The sequence below is a fragment of the Phasianus colchicus genome, chromosome 29 (genome assembly GCF_987193195.1).
Source record: "Phasianus colchicus chromosome 29, bPhaCol1.hap1.1, whole genome shotgun sequence".
NCBI classification, from domain to species: Eukaryota; Metazoa; Chordata; class Aves; order Galliformes; family Phasianidae; genus Phasianus; species Phasianus colchicus.
This window is the reverse complement of record NC_143464.1, coordinates 4,670,048-4,682,989: the sequence shown is the minus strand read 5'-3', so window position 1 is coordinate 4,682,989 and position 12,942 is coordinate 4,670,048. Positions and strand designations below refer to the sequence as shown.

Below are 12,942 nucleotides of genomic sequence, written 5' to 3'. Positions count from 1 at the left end.
ATAGCGACCCATAGCTGCCCCATAGCGACCCATAGAGACCCATAGCTGCCCCATAGAGACCCATAGCTGCCCCATAGGGCCGGCACAGTGCGCCTTCGGCACCGCGCCCCACGGACCCACGTCTGTCGTAGGTGTGTATGGCTGCCCCATAGCGACCCATAGCTGCCCCATAGCGACCCATAGAGACCCATAGCTGCCCCATAGAGACCCATAGCTGCCCGAGGGGCCGGCACAGTGCGCCTTCAGCACCGCGCCCCACGGACCCACGTCTGTCGTAGGTGTGTATGGCTGCCCCATAGCGACCCATAGCTGCCCCATAGCGACCCATAGAGACCCATAGCTGCCCCATAGAGACCCATAGCTGCCCCATAGGGCCGGCACAGTGCGCCTTCGGCACCGCGCCCCACGGACCCACGTCTGTCGTAGGTGTGTATGGCTGCCCCATAGCGACCCATAGCTGCCCCATAGCGACCCATAGAGACCCATAGCTGCCCCATAGAGACCCATAGCTGCCCCATAGGGCCGGCACAGTGCGCCTTCGGCACCGCGCCCCACGGACCCACGTCTGTCGTAGGTGTGTATGGCTGCCCCATAGCGACCCATAGCTGCCCCATAGCGACCCATAGAGACCCATAGCTGCCCCATAGAGACCCATAGCTGCCCCATAGGGCCGGCACAGTGCGCCTTCGGCACCGCGCCCCACGGACCCACGTCTGTCGTAGGTGTGTATGGCTGCCCCATAGCGACCCATAGCTGCCCCATAGCGACCCATAGAGACCCATAGCTGCCCCATAGAGACCCATAGCTGCCCCATAGGGCCGGCACAGTGCGCCTTCGGCACCGCGCCCCACGGACCCACGTCTGTCGTAGGTGTGTATGGCTGCCCCATAGCGACCCATAGCTGCCCCATAGCGACCCATAGAGACCCATAGCTGCCCCATAGAGACCCATAGCTGCCCCATAGGGCCGGCACAGTGCGCCTTCGGCACCGCGCCCCACGGACCCACGTCTGTCGTAGGTGTGTATGGCTGCCCCATAGCGACCCATAGCTGCCCCATAGCGACCCATAGAGACCCATAGCTGCCCCATAGAGACCCATAGCTGCCCCATAGGGCCGGCACAGTGCGCCTTCGGCACCGCGCCCCACGGACCCACGTCTGTCGTAGGTGTGTATGGCTGCCCCATAGCGACCCATAGCTGCCCCATAGCGACCCATAGAGACCCATAGCTGCCCCATAGAGACCCATAGCTGCCCCATAGGGCCGGCACAGTGCGCCTTCGGCACCGCGCCCCACGGACCCACGTCTGTCGTAGGTGTGTATGGCTGCCCCATAGCGACCCATAGCTGCCCCATAGCGACCCATAGAGACCCATAGCTGCCCCATAGAGACCCATAGCTGCCCCATAGGGCCGGCACAGTGCGCCTTCGGCACCGCGCCCCACGGACCCACGTCTGTCGTAGGTGTGTATGGCTGCCCCATAGCGACCCATAGCTGCCCCATAGCGACCCATAGAGACCCATAGCTGCCCCATAGAGACCCATAGCTGCCCCATAGGGCCGGCACAGTGCGCCTTCGGCACCGCGCCCCACGGACCCACGTCTGTCGTAGGTGTGTATGGCTGCCCCATAGCGACCCATAGCTGCCCCATAGCGACCCATAGAGACCCATAGCTGCCCCATAGCGACCCATAGAGACCCATAGCTGCCCCATAGAGACCCATAGCTGCCCCATAGGGCCGGCACAGTGCGCCTTCGGCACCGCGCCCCACGGACCCACGTCTGTCGTAGGTGTGTATGGCTGCCCCATAGCGACCCATAGCTGCCCCATAGCGACCCATAGAGACCCATAGCTGCCCCATAGAGACCCATAGCTGCCCCATAGGGCCGGCACAGTGCGCCTTCGGCACCGCGCCCCACGGACCCACGTCTGTCGTAGGTGTGTATGGCTGCCCCATAGCGACCCATAGCTGCCCCATAGCGACCCATAGAGACCCATAGCTGCCCCATAGAGACCCATAGCTGCCCCATAGGGCCGGCACAGTGCGCCTTCGGCACCGCGCCCCACGGACCCACGTCTGTCGTAGGTGTGTATGGCTGCCCCATAGCGACCCATAGCTGCCCCATAGCGACCCATAGAGACCCATAGCTGCCCCATAGAGACCCATAGCTGCCCCATAGGGCCGGCACAGTGCGCCTTCGGCACCGCGCCCCACGGACCCACGTCTGTCGTAGGTGTGTATGGCTGCCCCATAGCGACCCATAGCTGCCCCATAGCGACCCATAGAGACCCATAGCTGCCCCATAGAGACCCATAGCTGCCCCATAGGGCCGGCACAGTGCGCCTTCGGCACCGCGCCCCACGGACCCACGTCTGTCGTAGGTGTGTATGGCTGCCCCATAGCGACCCATAGCTGCCCCATAGCGACCCATAGAGACCCATAGCTGCCCCATAGAGACCCATAGCTGCCCCATAGGGCCGGCACAGTGCGCCTTCGGCACCGCGCCCCACGGACCCACGTCTGTCGTAGGTGTGTATGGCTGCCCCATAGCGACCCATAGCTGCCCCATAGCGACCCATAGAGACCCATAGCTGCCCCATAGCGACCCATAGAGACCCATAGCTGCCCCATAGAGACCCATAGCTGCCCCATAGGGCCGGCACAGTGCGCCTTCGGCACCGCGCCCCACGGACCCACGTCTGTCGTAGGTGTGTATGGCTGCCCCATAGCGACCCATAGCTGCCCCATAGCGACCCATAGAGACCCATAGCTGCCCCATAGAGACCCATAGCTGCCCCATAGGGCCGGCACAGTGCGCCTTCGGCACCGCGCCCCACGGACCCACGTCTGTCGTAGGTGTGTATGGCTGCCCCATAGCGACCCATAGCTGCCCCATAGCGACCCATAGAGACCCATAGCTGCCCCATAGAGACCCATAGCTGCCCCATAGGGCCGGCACAGTGCGCCTTCGGCACCGCGCCCCACGGACCCACGTCTGTCGTAGGTGTGTATGGCTGCCCCATAGCGACCCATAGCTGCCCCATAGCGACCCATAGAGACCCATAGCTGCCCCATAGAGACCCATAGCTGCCCCATAGGGCCGGCACAGTGCGCCTTCGGCACCGCGCCCCACGGACCCACGTCTGTCGTAGGTGTGTATGGCTGCCCCATAGCGACCCATAGCTGCCCCATAGCGACCCATAGAGACCCATAGCTGCCCCATAGAGACCCATAGCTGCCCCATAGGGCCGGCACAGTGCGCCTTCGGCACCGCGCCCCACGGACCCACGTCTGTCGTAGGTGTGTATGGCTGCCCCATAGCGACCCATAGCTGCCCCATAGCGACCCATAGAGACCCATAGCTGCCCCATAGAGACCCATAGCTGCCCCATAGGGCCGGCACAGTGCGCCTTCGGCACCGCGCCCCACGGACCCACGTCTGTCGTAGGTGTGTATGGCTGCCCCATAGCGACCCATAGCTGCCCCATAGCGACCCATAGAGACCCATAGCTGCCCCATAGAGACCCATAGCTGCCCCATAGGGCCGGCACAGTGCGCCTTCGGCACCGCGCCCCACGGACCCACGTCTGTCGTAGGTGTGTATGGCTGCCCCATAGCGACCCATAGCTGCCCCATAGCGACCCATAGAGACCCATAGCTGCCCCATAGAGACCCATAGCTGCCCCATAGGGCCGGCACAGTGCGCCTTCGGCACCGCGCCCCACGGACCCACGTCTGTCGTAGGTGTGTATGGCTGCCCCATAGCGACCCATAGCTGCCCCATAGCGACCCATAGAGACCCATAGCTGCCCCATAGAGACCCATAGCTGCCCCATAGGGCCGGCACAGTGCGCCTTCGGCACCGCGCCCCACGGACCCACGTCTGTCGTAGGTGTGTATGGCTGCCCCATAGCGACCCATAGCTGCCCCATAGCGACCCATAGAGACCCATAGCTGCCCCATAGAGACCCATAGCTGCCCCATAGGGCCGGCACAGTGCGCCTTCGGCACCGCGCCCCACGGACCCACGTCTGTCGTAGGTGTGTATGGCTGCCCCATAGCGACCCATAGCTGCCCCATAGCGACCCATAGAGACCCATAGCTGCCCCATAGAGACCCATAGCTGCCCCATAGGGCCGGCACAGTGCGCCTTCGGCACCGCGCCCCACGGACCCACGTCTGTCGTAGGTGTGTATGGCTGCCCCATAGCGACCCATAGCTGCCCCATAGCGACCCATAGAGACCCATAGCTGCCCCATAGAGACCCATAGCTGCCCCATAGGGCCGGCACAGTGCGCCTTCGGCACCGCGCCCCACGGACCCACGTCTGTCGTAGGTGTGTATGGCTGCCCCATAGCGACCCATAGCTGCCCCATAGCGACCCATAGAGACCCATAGCTGCCCCATAGAGACCCATAGCTGCCCCATAGGGCCGGCACAGTGCGCCTTCGGCACCGCGCCCCACGGACCCACGTCTGTCGTAGGTGTGTATGGCTGCCCCATAGCGACCCATAGCTGCCCCATAGCGACCCATAGAGACCCATAGCTGCCCCATAGAGACCCATAGCTGCCCCATAGGGCCGGCACAGTGCGCCTTCGGCACCGCGCCCCACGGACCCACGTCTGTCGTAGGTGTGTATGGCTGCCCCATAGCGACCCATAGCTGCCCCATAGCGACCCATAGAGACCCATAGCTGCCCCATAGAGACCCATAGCTGCCCCATAGGGCCGGCACAGTGCGCCTTCGGCACCGCGCCCCACGGACCCACGTCTGTCGTAGGTGTGTATGGCTGCCCCATAGCGACCCATAGCTGCCCCATAGCGACCCATAGAGACCCATAGCTGCCCCATAGCGACCCATAGCTGCCCCATAGCGACCCATAGAGACCCATAGCTGCCCCATAGAGACCCATAGCTGCCCCATAGGGCCGGCACAGTGCGCCTTCGGCACCGCGCCCCACGGACCCACGTCTGTCGTAGGTGTGTATGGCTGCCCCATAGCGACCCATAGCTGCCCCATAGCGACCCATAGAGACCCATAGCTGCCCCATAGAGACCCATAGCTGCCCCATAGGGCCGGCACAGTGCGCCTTCGGCACCGCGCCCCACGGACCCACGTCTGTCGTAGGTGTGTATGGCTGCCCCATAGCGACCCATAGCTGCCCCATAGCGACCCATAGAGACCCATAGCTGCCCCATAGAGACCCATAGCTGCCCCATAGGGCCGGCACAGTGCGCCTTCGGCACCGCGCCCCACGGACCCACGTCTGTCGTAGGTGTGTATGGCTGCCCCATAGCGACCCATAGCTGCCCCATAGCGACCCATAGAGACCCATAGCTGCCCCATAGAGACCCATAGCTGCCCCATAGGGCCGGCACAGTGCGCCTTCGGCACCGCGCCCCACGGACCCACGTCTGTCGTAGGTGTGTATGGCTGCCCCATAGCGACCCATAGCTGCCCCATAGCGACCCATAGAGACCCATAGCTGCCCCATAGAGACCCATAGCTGCCCCATAGGGCCGGCACAGTGCGCCTTCGGCACCGCGCCCCACGGACCCACGTCTGTCGTAGGTGTGTATGGCTGCCCCATAGCGACCCATAGCTGCCCCATAGCGACCCATAGAGACCCATAGCTGCCCCATAGAGACCCATAGCTGCCCCATAGGGCCGGCACAGTGCGCCTTCGGCACCGCGCCCCACGGACCCACGTCTGTCGTAGGTGTGTATGGCTGCCCCATAGCGACCCATAGCTGCCCCATAGCGACCCATAGAGACCCATAGCTGCCCCATAGAGACCCATAGCTGCCCCATAGGGCCGGCACAGTGCGCCTTCGGCACCGCGCCCCACGGACCCACGTCTGTCGTAGGTGTGTATGGCTGCCCCATAGCGACCCATAGCTGCCCCATAGCGACCCATAGAGACCCATAGCTGCCCCATAGAGACCCATAGCTGCCCCATAGGGCCGGCACAGTGCGCCTTCGGCACCGCGCCCCACGGACCCACGTCTGTCGTAGGTGTGTATGGCTGCCCCATAGCGACCCATAGCTGCCCCATAGCGACCCATAGAGACCCATAGCTGCCCCATAGAGACCCATAGCTGCCCCATAGGGCCGGCACAGTGCGCCTTCGGCACCGCGCCCCACGGACCCACGTCTGTCGTAGGTGTGTATGGCTGCCCCATAGCGACCCATAGCTGCCCCATAGCGACCCATAGAGACCCATAGCTGCCCCATAGAGACCCATAGCTGCCCCATAGGGCCGGCACAGTGCGCCTTCGGCACCGCGCCCCACGGACCCACGTCTGTCGTAGGTGTGTATGGCTGCCCCATAGCGACCCATAGCTGCCCCATAGCGACCCATAGAGACCCATAGCTGCCCCATAGAGACCCATAGCTGCCCCATAGGGCCGGCACAGTGCGCCTTCGGCACCGCGCCCCACGGACCCACGTCTGTCGTAGGTGTGTATGGCTGCCCCATAGCGACCCATAGCTGCCCCATAGCGACCCATAGAGACCCATAGCTGCCCCATAGAGACCCATAGCTGCCCCATAGGGCCGGCACAGTGCGCCTTCGGCACCGCGCCCCACGGACCCACGTCTGTCGTAGGTGTGTATGGCTGCCCCATAGCGACCCATAGCTGCCCCATAGCGACCCATAGAGACCCATAGCTGCCCCATAGAGACCCATAGCTGCCCCATAGGGCCGGCACAGTGCGCCTTCGGCACCGCGCCCCACGGACCCACGTCTGTCGTAGGTGTGTATGGCTGCCCCATAGCGACCCATAGCTGCCCCATAGCGACCCATAGAGACCCATAGCTGCCCCATAGAGACCCATAGCTGCCCCATAGGGCCGGCACAGTGCGCCTTCGGCACCGCGCCCCACGGACCCACGTCTGTCGTAGGTGTGTATGGCTGCCCCATAGCGACCCATAGCTGCCCCATAGCGACCCATAGAGACCCATAGCTGCCCCATAGAGACCCATAGCTGCCCCATAGGGCCGGCACAGTGCGCCTTCGGCACCGCGCCCCACGGACCCACGTCTGTCGTAGGTGTGTATGGCTGCCCCATAGCGACCCATAGCTGCCCCATAGCGACCCATAGAGACCCATAGCTGCCCCATAGAGACCCATAGCTGCCCCATAGGGCCGGCACAGTGCGCCTTCGGCACCGCGCCCCACGGACCCACGTCTGTCGTAGGTGTGTATGGCTGCCCCATAGCGACCCATAGCTGCCCCATAGCGACCCATAGAGACCCATAGCTGCCCCATAGAGACCCATAGCTGCCCCATAGGGCCGGCACAGTGCGCCTTCGGCACCGCGCCCCACGGACCCACGTCTGTCGTAGGTGTGTATGGCTGCCCCATAGCGACCCATAGCTGCCCCATAGCGACCCATAGAGACCCATAGCTGCCCCATAGAGACCCATAGCTGCCCCATAGGGCCGGCACAGTGCGCCTTCGGCACCGCGCCCCACGGACCCACGTCTGTCGTAGGTGTGTATGGCTGCCCCATAGCGACCCATAGCTGCCCCATAGCGACCCATAGAGACCCATAGCTGCCCCATAGAGACCCATAGCTGCCCCATAGGGCCGGCACAGTGCGCCTTCGGCACCGCGCCCCACGGACCCACGTCTGTCGTAGGTGTGTATGGCTGCCCCATAGCGACCCATAGCTGCCCCATAGCGACCCATAGAGACCCATAGCTGCCCCATAGAGACCCATAGCTGCCCCATAGGGCCGGCACAGTGCGCCTTCGGCACCGCGCCCCACGGACCCACGTCTGTCGTAGGTGTGTATGGCTGCCCCATAGCGACCCATAGCTGCCCCATAGCGACCCATAGAGACCCATAGCTGCCCCATAGAGACCCATAGCTGCCCCATAGGGCCGGCACAGTGCGCCTTCGGCACCGCGCCCCACGGACCCACGTCTGTCGTAGGTGTGTATGGCTGCCCCATAGCGACCCATAGCTGCCCCATAGCGACCCATAGAGACCCATAGCTGCCCCATAGAGACCCATAGCTGCCCCATAGGGCCGGCACAGTGCGCCTTCGGCACCGCGCCCCACGGACCCACGTCTGTCGTAGGTGTGTATGGCTGCCCCATAGCGACCCATAGCTGCCCCATAGCGACCCATAGAGACCCATAGCTGCCCCATAGAGACCCATAGCTGCCCCATAGGGCCGGCACAGTGCGCCTTCGGCACCGCGCCCCACGGACCCACGTCTGTCGTAGGTGTGTATGGCTGCCCCATAGCGACCCATAGCTGCCCCATAGCGACCCATAGAGACCCATAGCTGCCCCATAGAGACCCATAGCTGCCCCATAGGGCCGGCACAGTGCGCCTTCGGCACCGCGCCCCACGGACCCACGTCTGTCGTAGGTGTGTATGGCTGCCCCATAGCGACCCATAGCTGCCCCATAGCGACCCATAGAGACCCATAGCTGCCCCATAGAGACCCATAGCTGCCCCATAGGGCCGGCACAGTGCGCCTTCGGCACCGCGCCCCACGGACCCACGTCTGTCGTAGGTGTGTATGGCTGCCCCATAGCGACCCATAGCTGCCCCATAGCGACCCATAGAGACCCATAGCTGCCCCATAGAGACCCATAGCTGCCCCATAGGGCCGGCACAGTGCGCCTTCGGCACCGCGCCCCACGGACCCACGTCTGTCGTAGGTGTGTATGGCTGCCCCATAGCGACCCATAGCTGCCCCATAGCGACCCATAGAGACCCATAGCTGCCCCATAGAGACCCATAGCTGCCCCATAGGGCCGGCACAGTGCGCCTTCGGCACCGCGCCCCACGGACCCACGTCTGTCGTAGGTGTGTATGGCTGCCCCATAGCGACCCATAGCTGCCCCATAGCGACCCATAGAGACCCATAGCTGCCCCATAGAGACCCATAGCTGCCCCATAGGGCCGGCACAGTGCGCCTTCGGCACCGCGCCCCACGGACCCACGTCTGTCGTAGGTGTGTATGGCTGCCCCATAGCGACCCATAGCTGCCCCATAGCGACCCATAGAGACCCATAGCTGCCCCATAGAGACCCATAGCTGCCCCATAGGGCCGGCACAGTGCGCCTTCGGCACCGCGCCCCACGGACCCACGTCTGTCGTAGGTGTGTATGGCTGCCCCATAGCGACCCATAGCTGCCCCATAGCGACCCATAGAGACCCATAGCTGCCCCATAGAGACCCATAGCTGCCCCATAGGGCCGGCACAGTGCGCCTTCGGCACCGCGCCCCACGGACCCACGTCTGTCGTAGGTGTGTATGGCTGCCCCATAGCGACCCATAGCTGCCCCATAGCGACCCATAGAGACCCATAGCTGCCCCATAGAGACCCATAGCTGCCCCATAGGGCCGGCACAGTGCGCCTTCGGCACCGCGCCCCACGGACCCACGTCTGTCGTAGGTGTGTATGGCTGCCCCATAGCGACCCATAGCTGCCCCATAGCGACCCATAGAGACCCATAGCGACCCATAGAGACCCATAGCTGCCCCATAGAGACCCATAGCTGCCCCATAGGGCCGGCACAGTGCGCCTTCGGCACCGCGCCCCACGGACCCACGTCTGTCGTAGGTGTGTATGGCTGCCCCATAGCGACCCATAGCTGCCCCATAGCGACCCATAGAGACCCATAGCGACCCATAGAGACCCATAGCTGCCCCATAGAGACCCATAGCTGCCCCATAGGGCCGGCACAGTGCGCCTTCGGCACCGCGCCCCACGGACCCACGTCTGTCGTAGGTGTGTATGGCTGCCCCATAGCGACCCATAGCTGCCCCATAGCGACCCATAGAGACCCATAGCTGCCCCATAGAGACCCATAGCTGCCCCATAGGGCCGGCACAGTGCGCCTTCGGCACCGCGCCCCACGGACCCACGTCTGTCGTAGGTGTGTATGGCTGCCCCATAGCGACCCATAGCTGCCCCATAGCGACCCATAGAGACCCATAGCTGCCCCATAGAGACCCATAGCTGCCCCATAGGGCCGGCACAGTGCGCCTTCGGCACCGCGCCCCACGGACCCACGTCTGTCGTAGGTGTGTATGGCTGCCCCATAGCGACCCATAGCTGCCCCATAGCGACCCATAGCTGCCCCATAGAGACCCATAGCTGCCCCATAGGGCCGGCACAGTGCGCCTTCGGCACCGCGCCCCACGGACCCACGTCTGTCGTAGGTGTGTATGGCTGCCCCATAGCGACCCATAGCTGCCCCATAGCGACCCATAGAGACCCATAGCTGCCCCATAGAGACCCATAGCTGCCCCATAGGGCCGGCACAGTGCGCCTTCGGCACCGCGCCCCACGGACCCACGTCTGTCGTAGGTGTGTATGGCTGCCCCATAGCGACCCATAGCTGCCCCATAGCGACCCATAGCTGCCCCATAGAGACCCATAGCTGCCCCATAGGGCCGGCACAGTGCGCCTTCGGCACCGCGCCCCACGGACCCACGTCTGTCGTAGGTGTGTATGGCTGCCCCATAGCGACCCATAGAGACCCATAGAGACCCATAGCTGCCCCATAGAGACCCATAGCTGCCCCATAGAGACCATAGAGACTGATAGCTGCCCCATAATGACCCATAGTGCTGTCCCGTAGCGCTGCCCCATAGTGACCCATAGCACTGCCCCATAGCTGCCCCATAGCGACCCACAGCACTGCCCCATAGCCTCCCATTGCCCCCCCCCACACCTCCTACACCCTTCAGCCCCCCCCATTGCCCCCCTTATGCCCCCCAGACCCCCCATCCCATAAGTACCCCCCAAAGGACCCCCCCAGACCCCCCTATTGCCCCCCCCCAGATCCCCCATTACCCCCTCCAAACCCCCTATGATCACATTGCCCCCCCCAGACCCCCCTACACCCCCCAAGCCCCCATTACCCCCCCATTGACCGCCCTACGACCCCCTATTGCCCCTTCCTGACCCCCCTACACCCCCCGGACCCCCCATTGCCCCCCCCAGACCCCTCCCACTACCCCCCCAGACCCCCCTACGACCCCATTGCCCCCCCCAGACCCCCCTACGACCCCCCCTACTGCCCCCCCACACCCCCCTATGACCCCTTATTGCCCCCCCCAGACCCCCTTGCACCCCCCAGACCCCCTATGATCCCATTTCCCCCCCCCAGACCCCCCTACGACCCCCCATTGCCCCCCCCTGGACCCCCCTACGACCCCACTGCCCCCCCATTACCCCCCCCAGACCCGCCTACACCCCCCAGACCCCCCTACGACCCCCCATTGCCCCCCCCGGACCCCCCCACGACCCCACTGCCCCCCCCATTACCCCCACCAGACCCCCTATGACCCATTTTCCCCCCCCAGACCCCCCTATACACCCCCCAGACCCCCTATGACCCCCATTGCCCCCCCCAGACCCCCCTACGACCCAACTGCCCCCCCATTACCCCCCCCAGACCCCCTATGACCCATTTCCCCCCCCCAGACCCCCCTACGACCCCCCATTGGCCCCCCCTACGACCCCATTGTCCCCCCATTACCCCCCCAGACCCCCCTACACCCCCCAGACCCCCTACGACCCCCATTGCCCCCCCCCCAGAACCCCATTGCCCCCCCCTGGACCGCCTACGACCCCCATTGCCACCCCTGGACCCCCCTACACCTCCCAGACCCCCCATTTCCCCCCCCCAGACCCCCTACGACCCCCCATTACCCCCCCCAGAGCCCCCACTGCCCCCCCATTACCCCCCCCAGACCCCCCTACACCCCCCAGACCCCCTATGACCCCCCATTTCTCCCCCCCCAGACCCCCCTACAACCCCCAGACCCCCTATGACCCCATTTCCCCCCCCCAGACCCCCTTACGACCCCCCATTTCACCCCCCCAGATCCCCCTATAAACCCCCCAGACCCTCCTACGACCCCCCATTGCCCCCACCCAGACCCCCCATTGCCCCCCCCTGGACCCCCCTATGACCCCATTCCCCCCCATTACCCCCCCAGACCCCCCTACACCCCCCAGACCCCCTATAACCCCCCATTTGCCCCCCCCAGACCCCCCTATGACCCCATTGCCCTCCCCTGGACCCCCCTACGACCCCACTGCCCCCCCATTACCCCCCCCCAGACCCCCTATGACCCCCCATTTACCCCCCCCAGACCCCCCTACGACCCCCATTGCCCCCACCCAGACCCCCCCATTGCCCCCCCCCCAGACCCCCCTACGACCTCACTGCCCCCCCATTACCCCCCCCCAGACCCCCTATGACCCCCCATTTACCCCCCCCAGACCCCCCTACGACCCCCCATTGCCCCCCCGCAGACCGCCCTACGACCCCCATTACCCCCCTCCGGCCCCCCATTGCCCCCCCCTGGACCCCCCTACGACCCCACTATCCCCCCATTACCCCCCCCCAGACCCCTCTACACCCCCCAGACCCCCTATAACCCCCCCCCAGACCCCCCTACGACCCCCATTGCCCCCCCCCGGATCCCCCTACGACCCCACTGCCCCCCCATTACCCCCCCAGACCCCCCTACACCCCCCAGACCCCCTATGACCCCCCATTTCTCCCCCCCCCAGACCCCCCTACGACCCCCCATTACCCCCCCCAGACCCCCTATGACCAATTTCCCCCCCCCAGACCCCCTATAACCCCCCATTTCCCCCCCCCAGACCCCCCTACGACCCCCCATTACCCCCCCCAGACCCCCTACGACCCCCCATTACCCCCCCCAGACCCCCCTATGCCCCCATTGCCCCCCCCCCCCCCCAAACTAACCCCCCCGCTGCCCCCCCCAGCCGTGTGTGCGGATGGAACCTTCCAGAAGTTTCTGTTCAGCCCCGGCGGGAGCTGCAACCGCGCGGCCTTCGACGTCTTCCTGGACATCTGCGACGACGACGACTTCTGAGACCCCCCCCCTAATTAAGGACCCCCCCCTTAATTAAAGCTCCCGCCTTAACGAG

At 65.0% G+C, this 12,942-nt stretch overlaps 1 protein-coding gene across 1 annotated transcript in view; it reads left to right on the top strand.

Annotated features, from left to right (window-relative positions):
- Window positions 1-12,942, top strand: part of WDR45 (WD repeat domain 45) — a 34,140-nt gene extending 21,198 nt beyond the window's left edge. Inside the window, exon 10 of the mRNA XM_090126806.1 lies at window positions 12,778-12,942. Within this exon, the coding sequence (XP_089982932.1) occupies window positions 12,778-12,887 (110 nt within the window). The 3' untranslated portion in view covers window positions 12,888-12,942. The remainder of the gene's footprint in view (window positions 1-12,777) is intronic.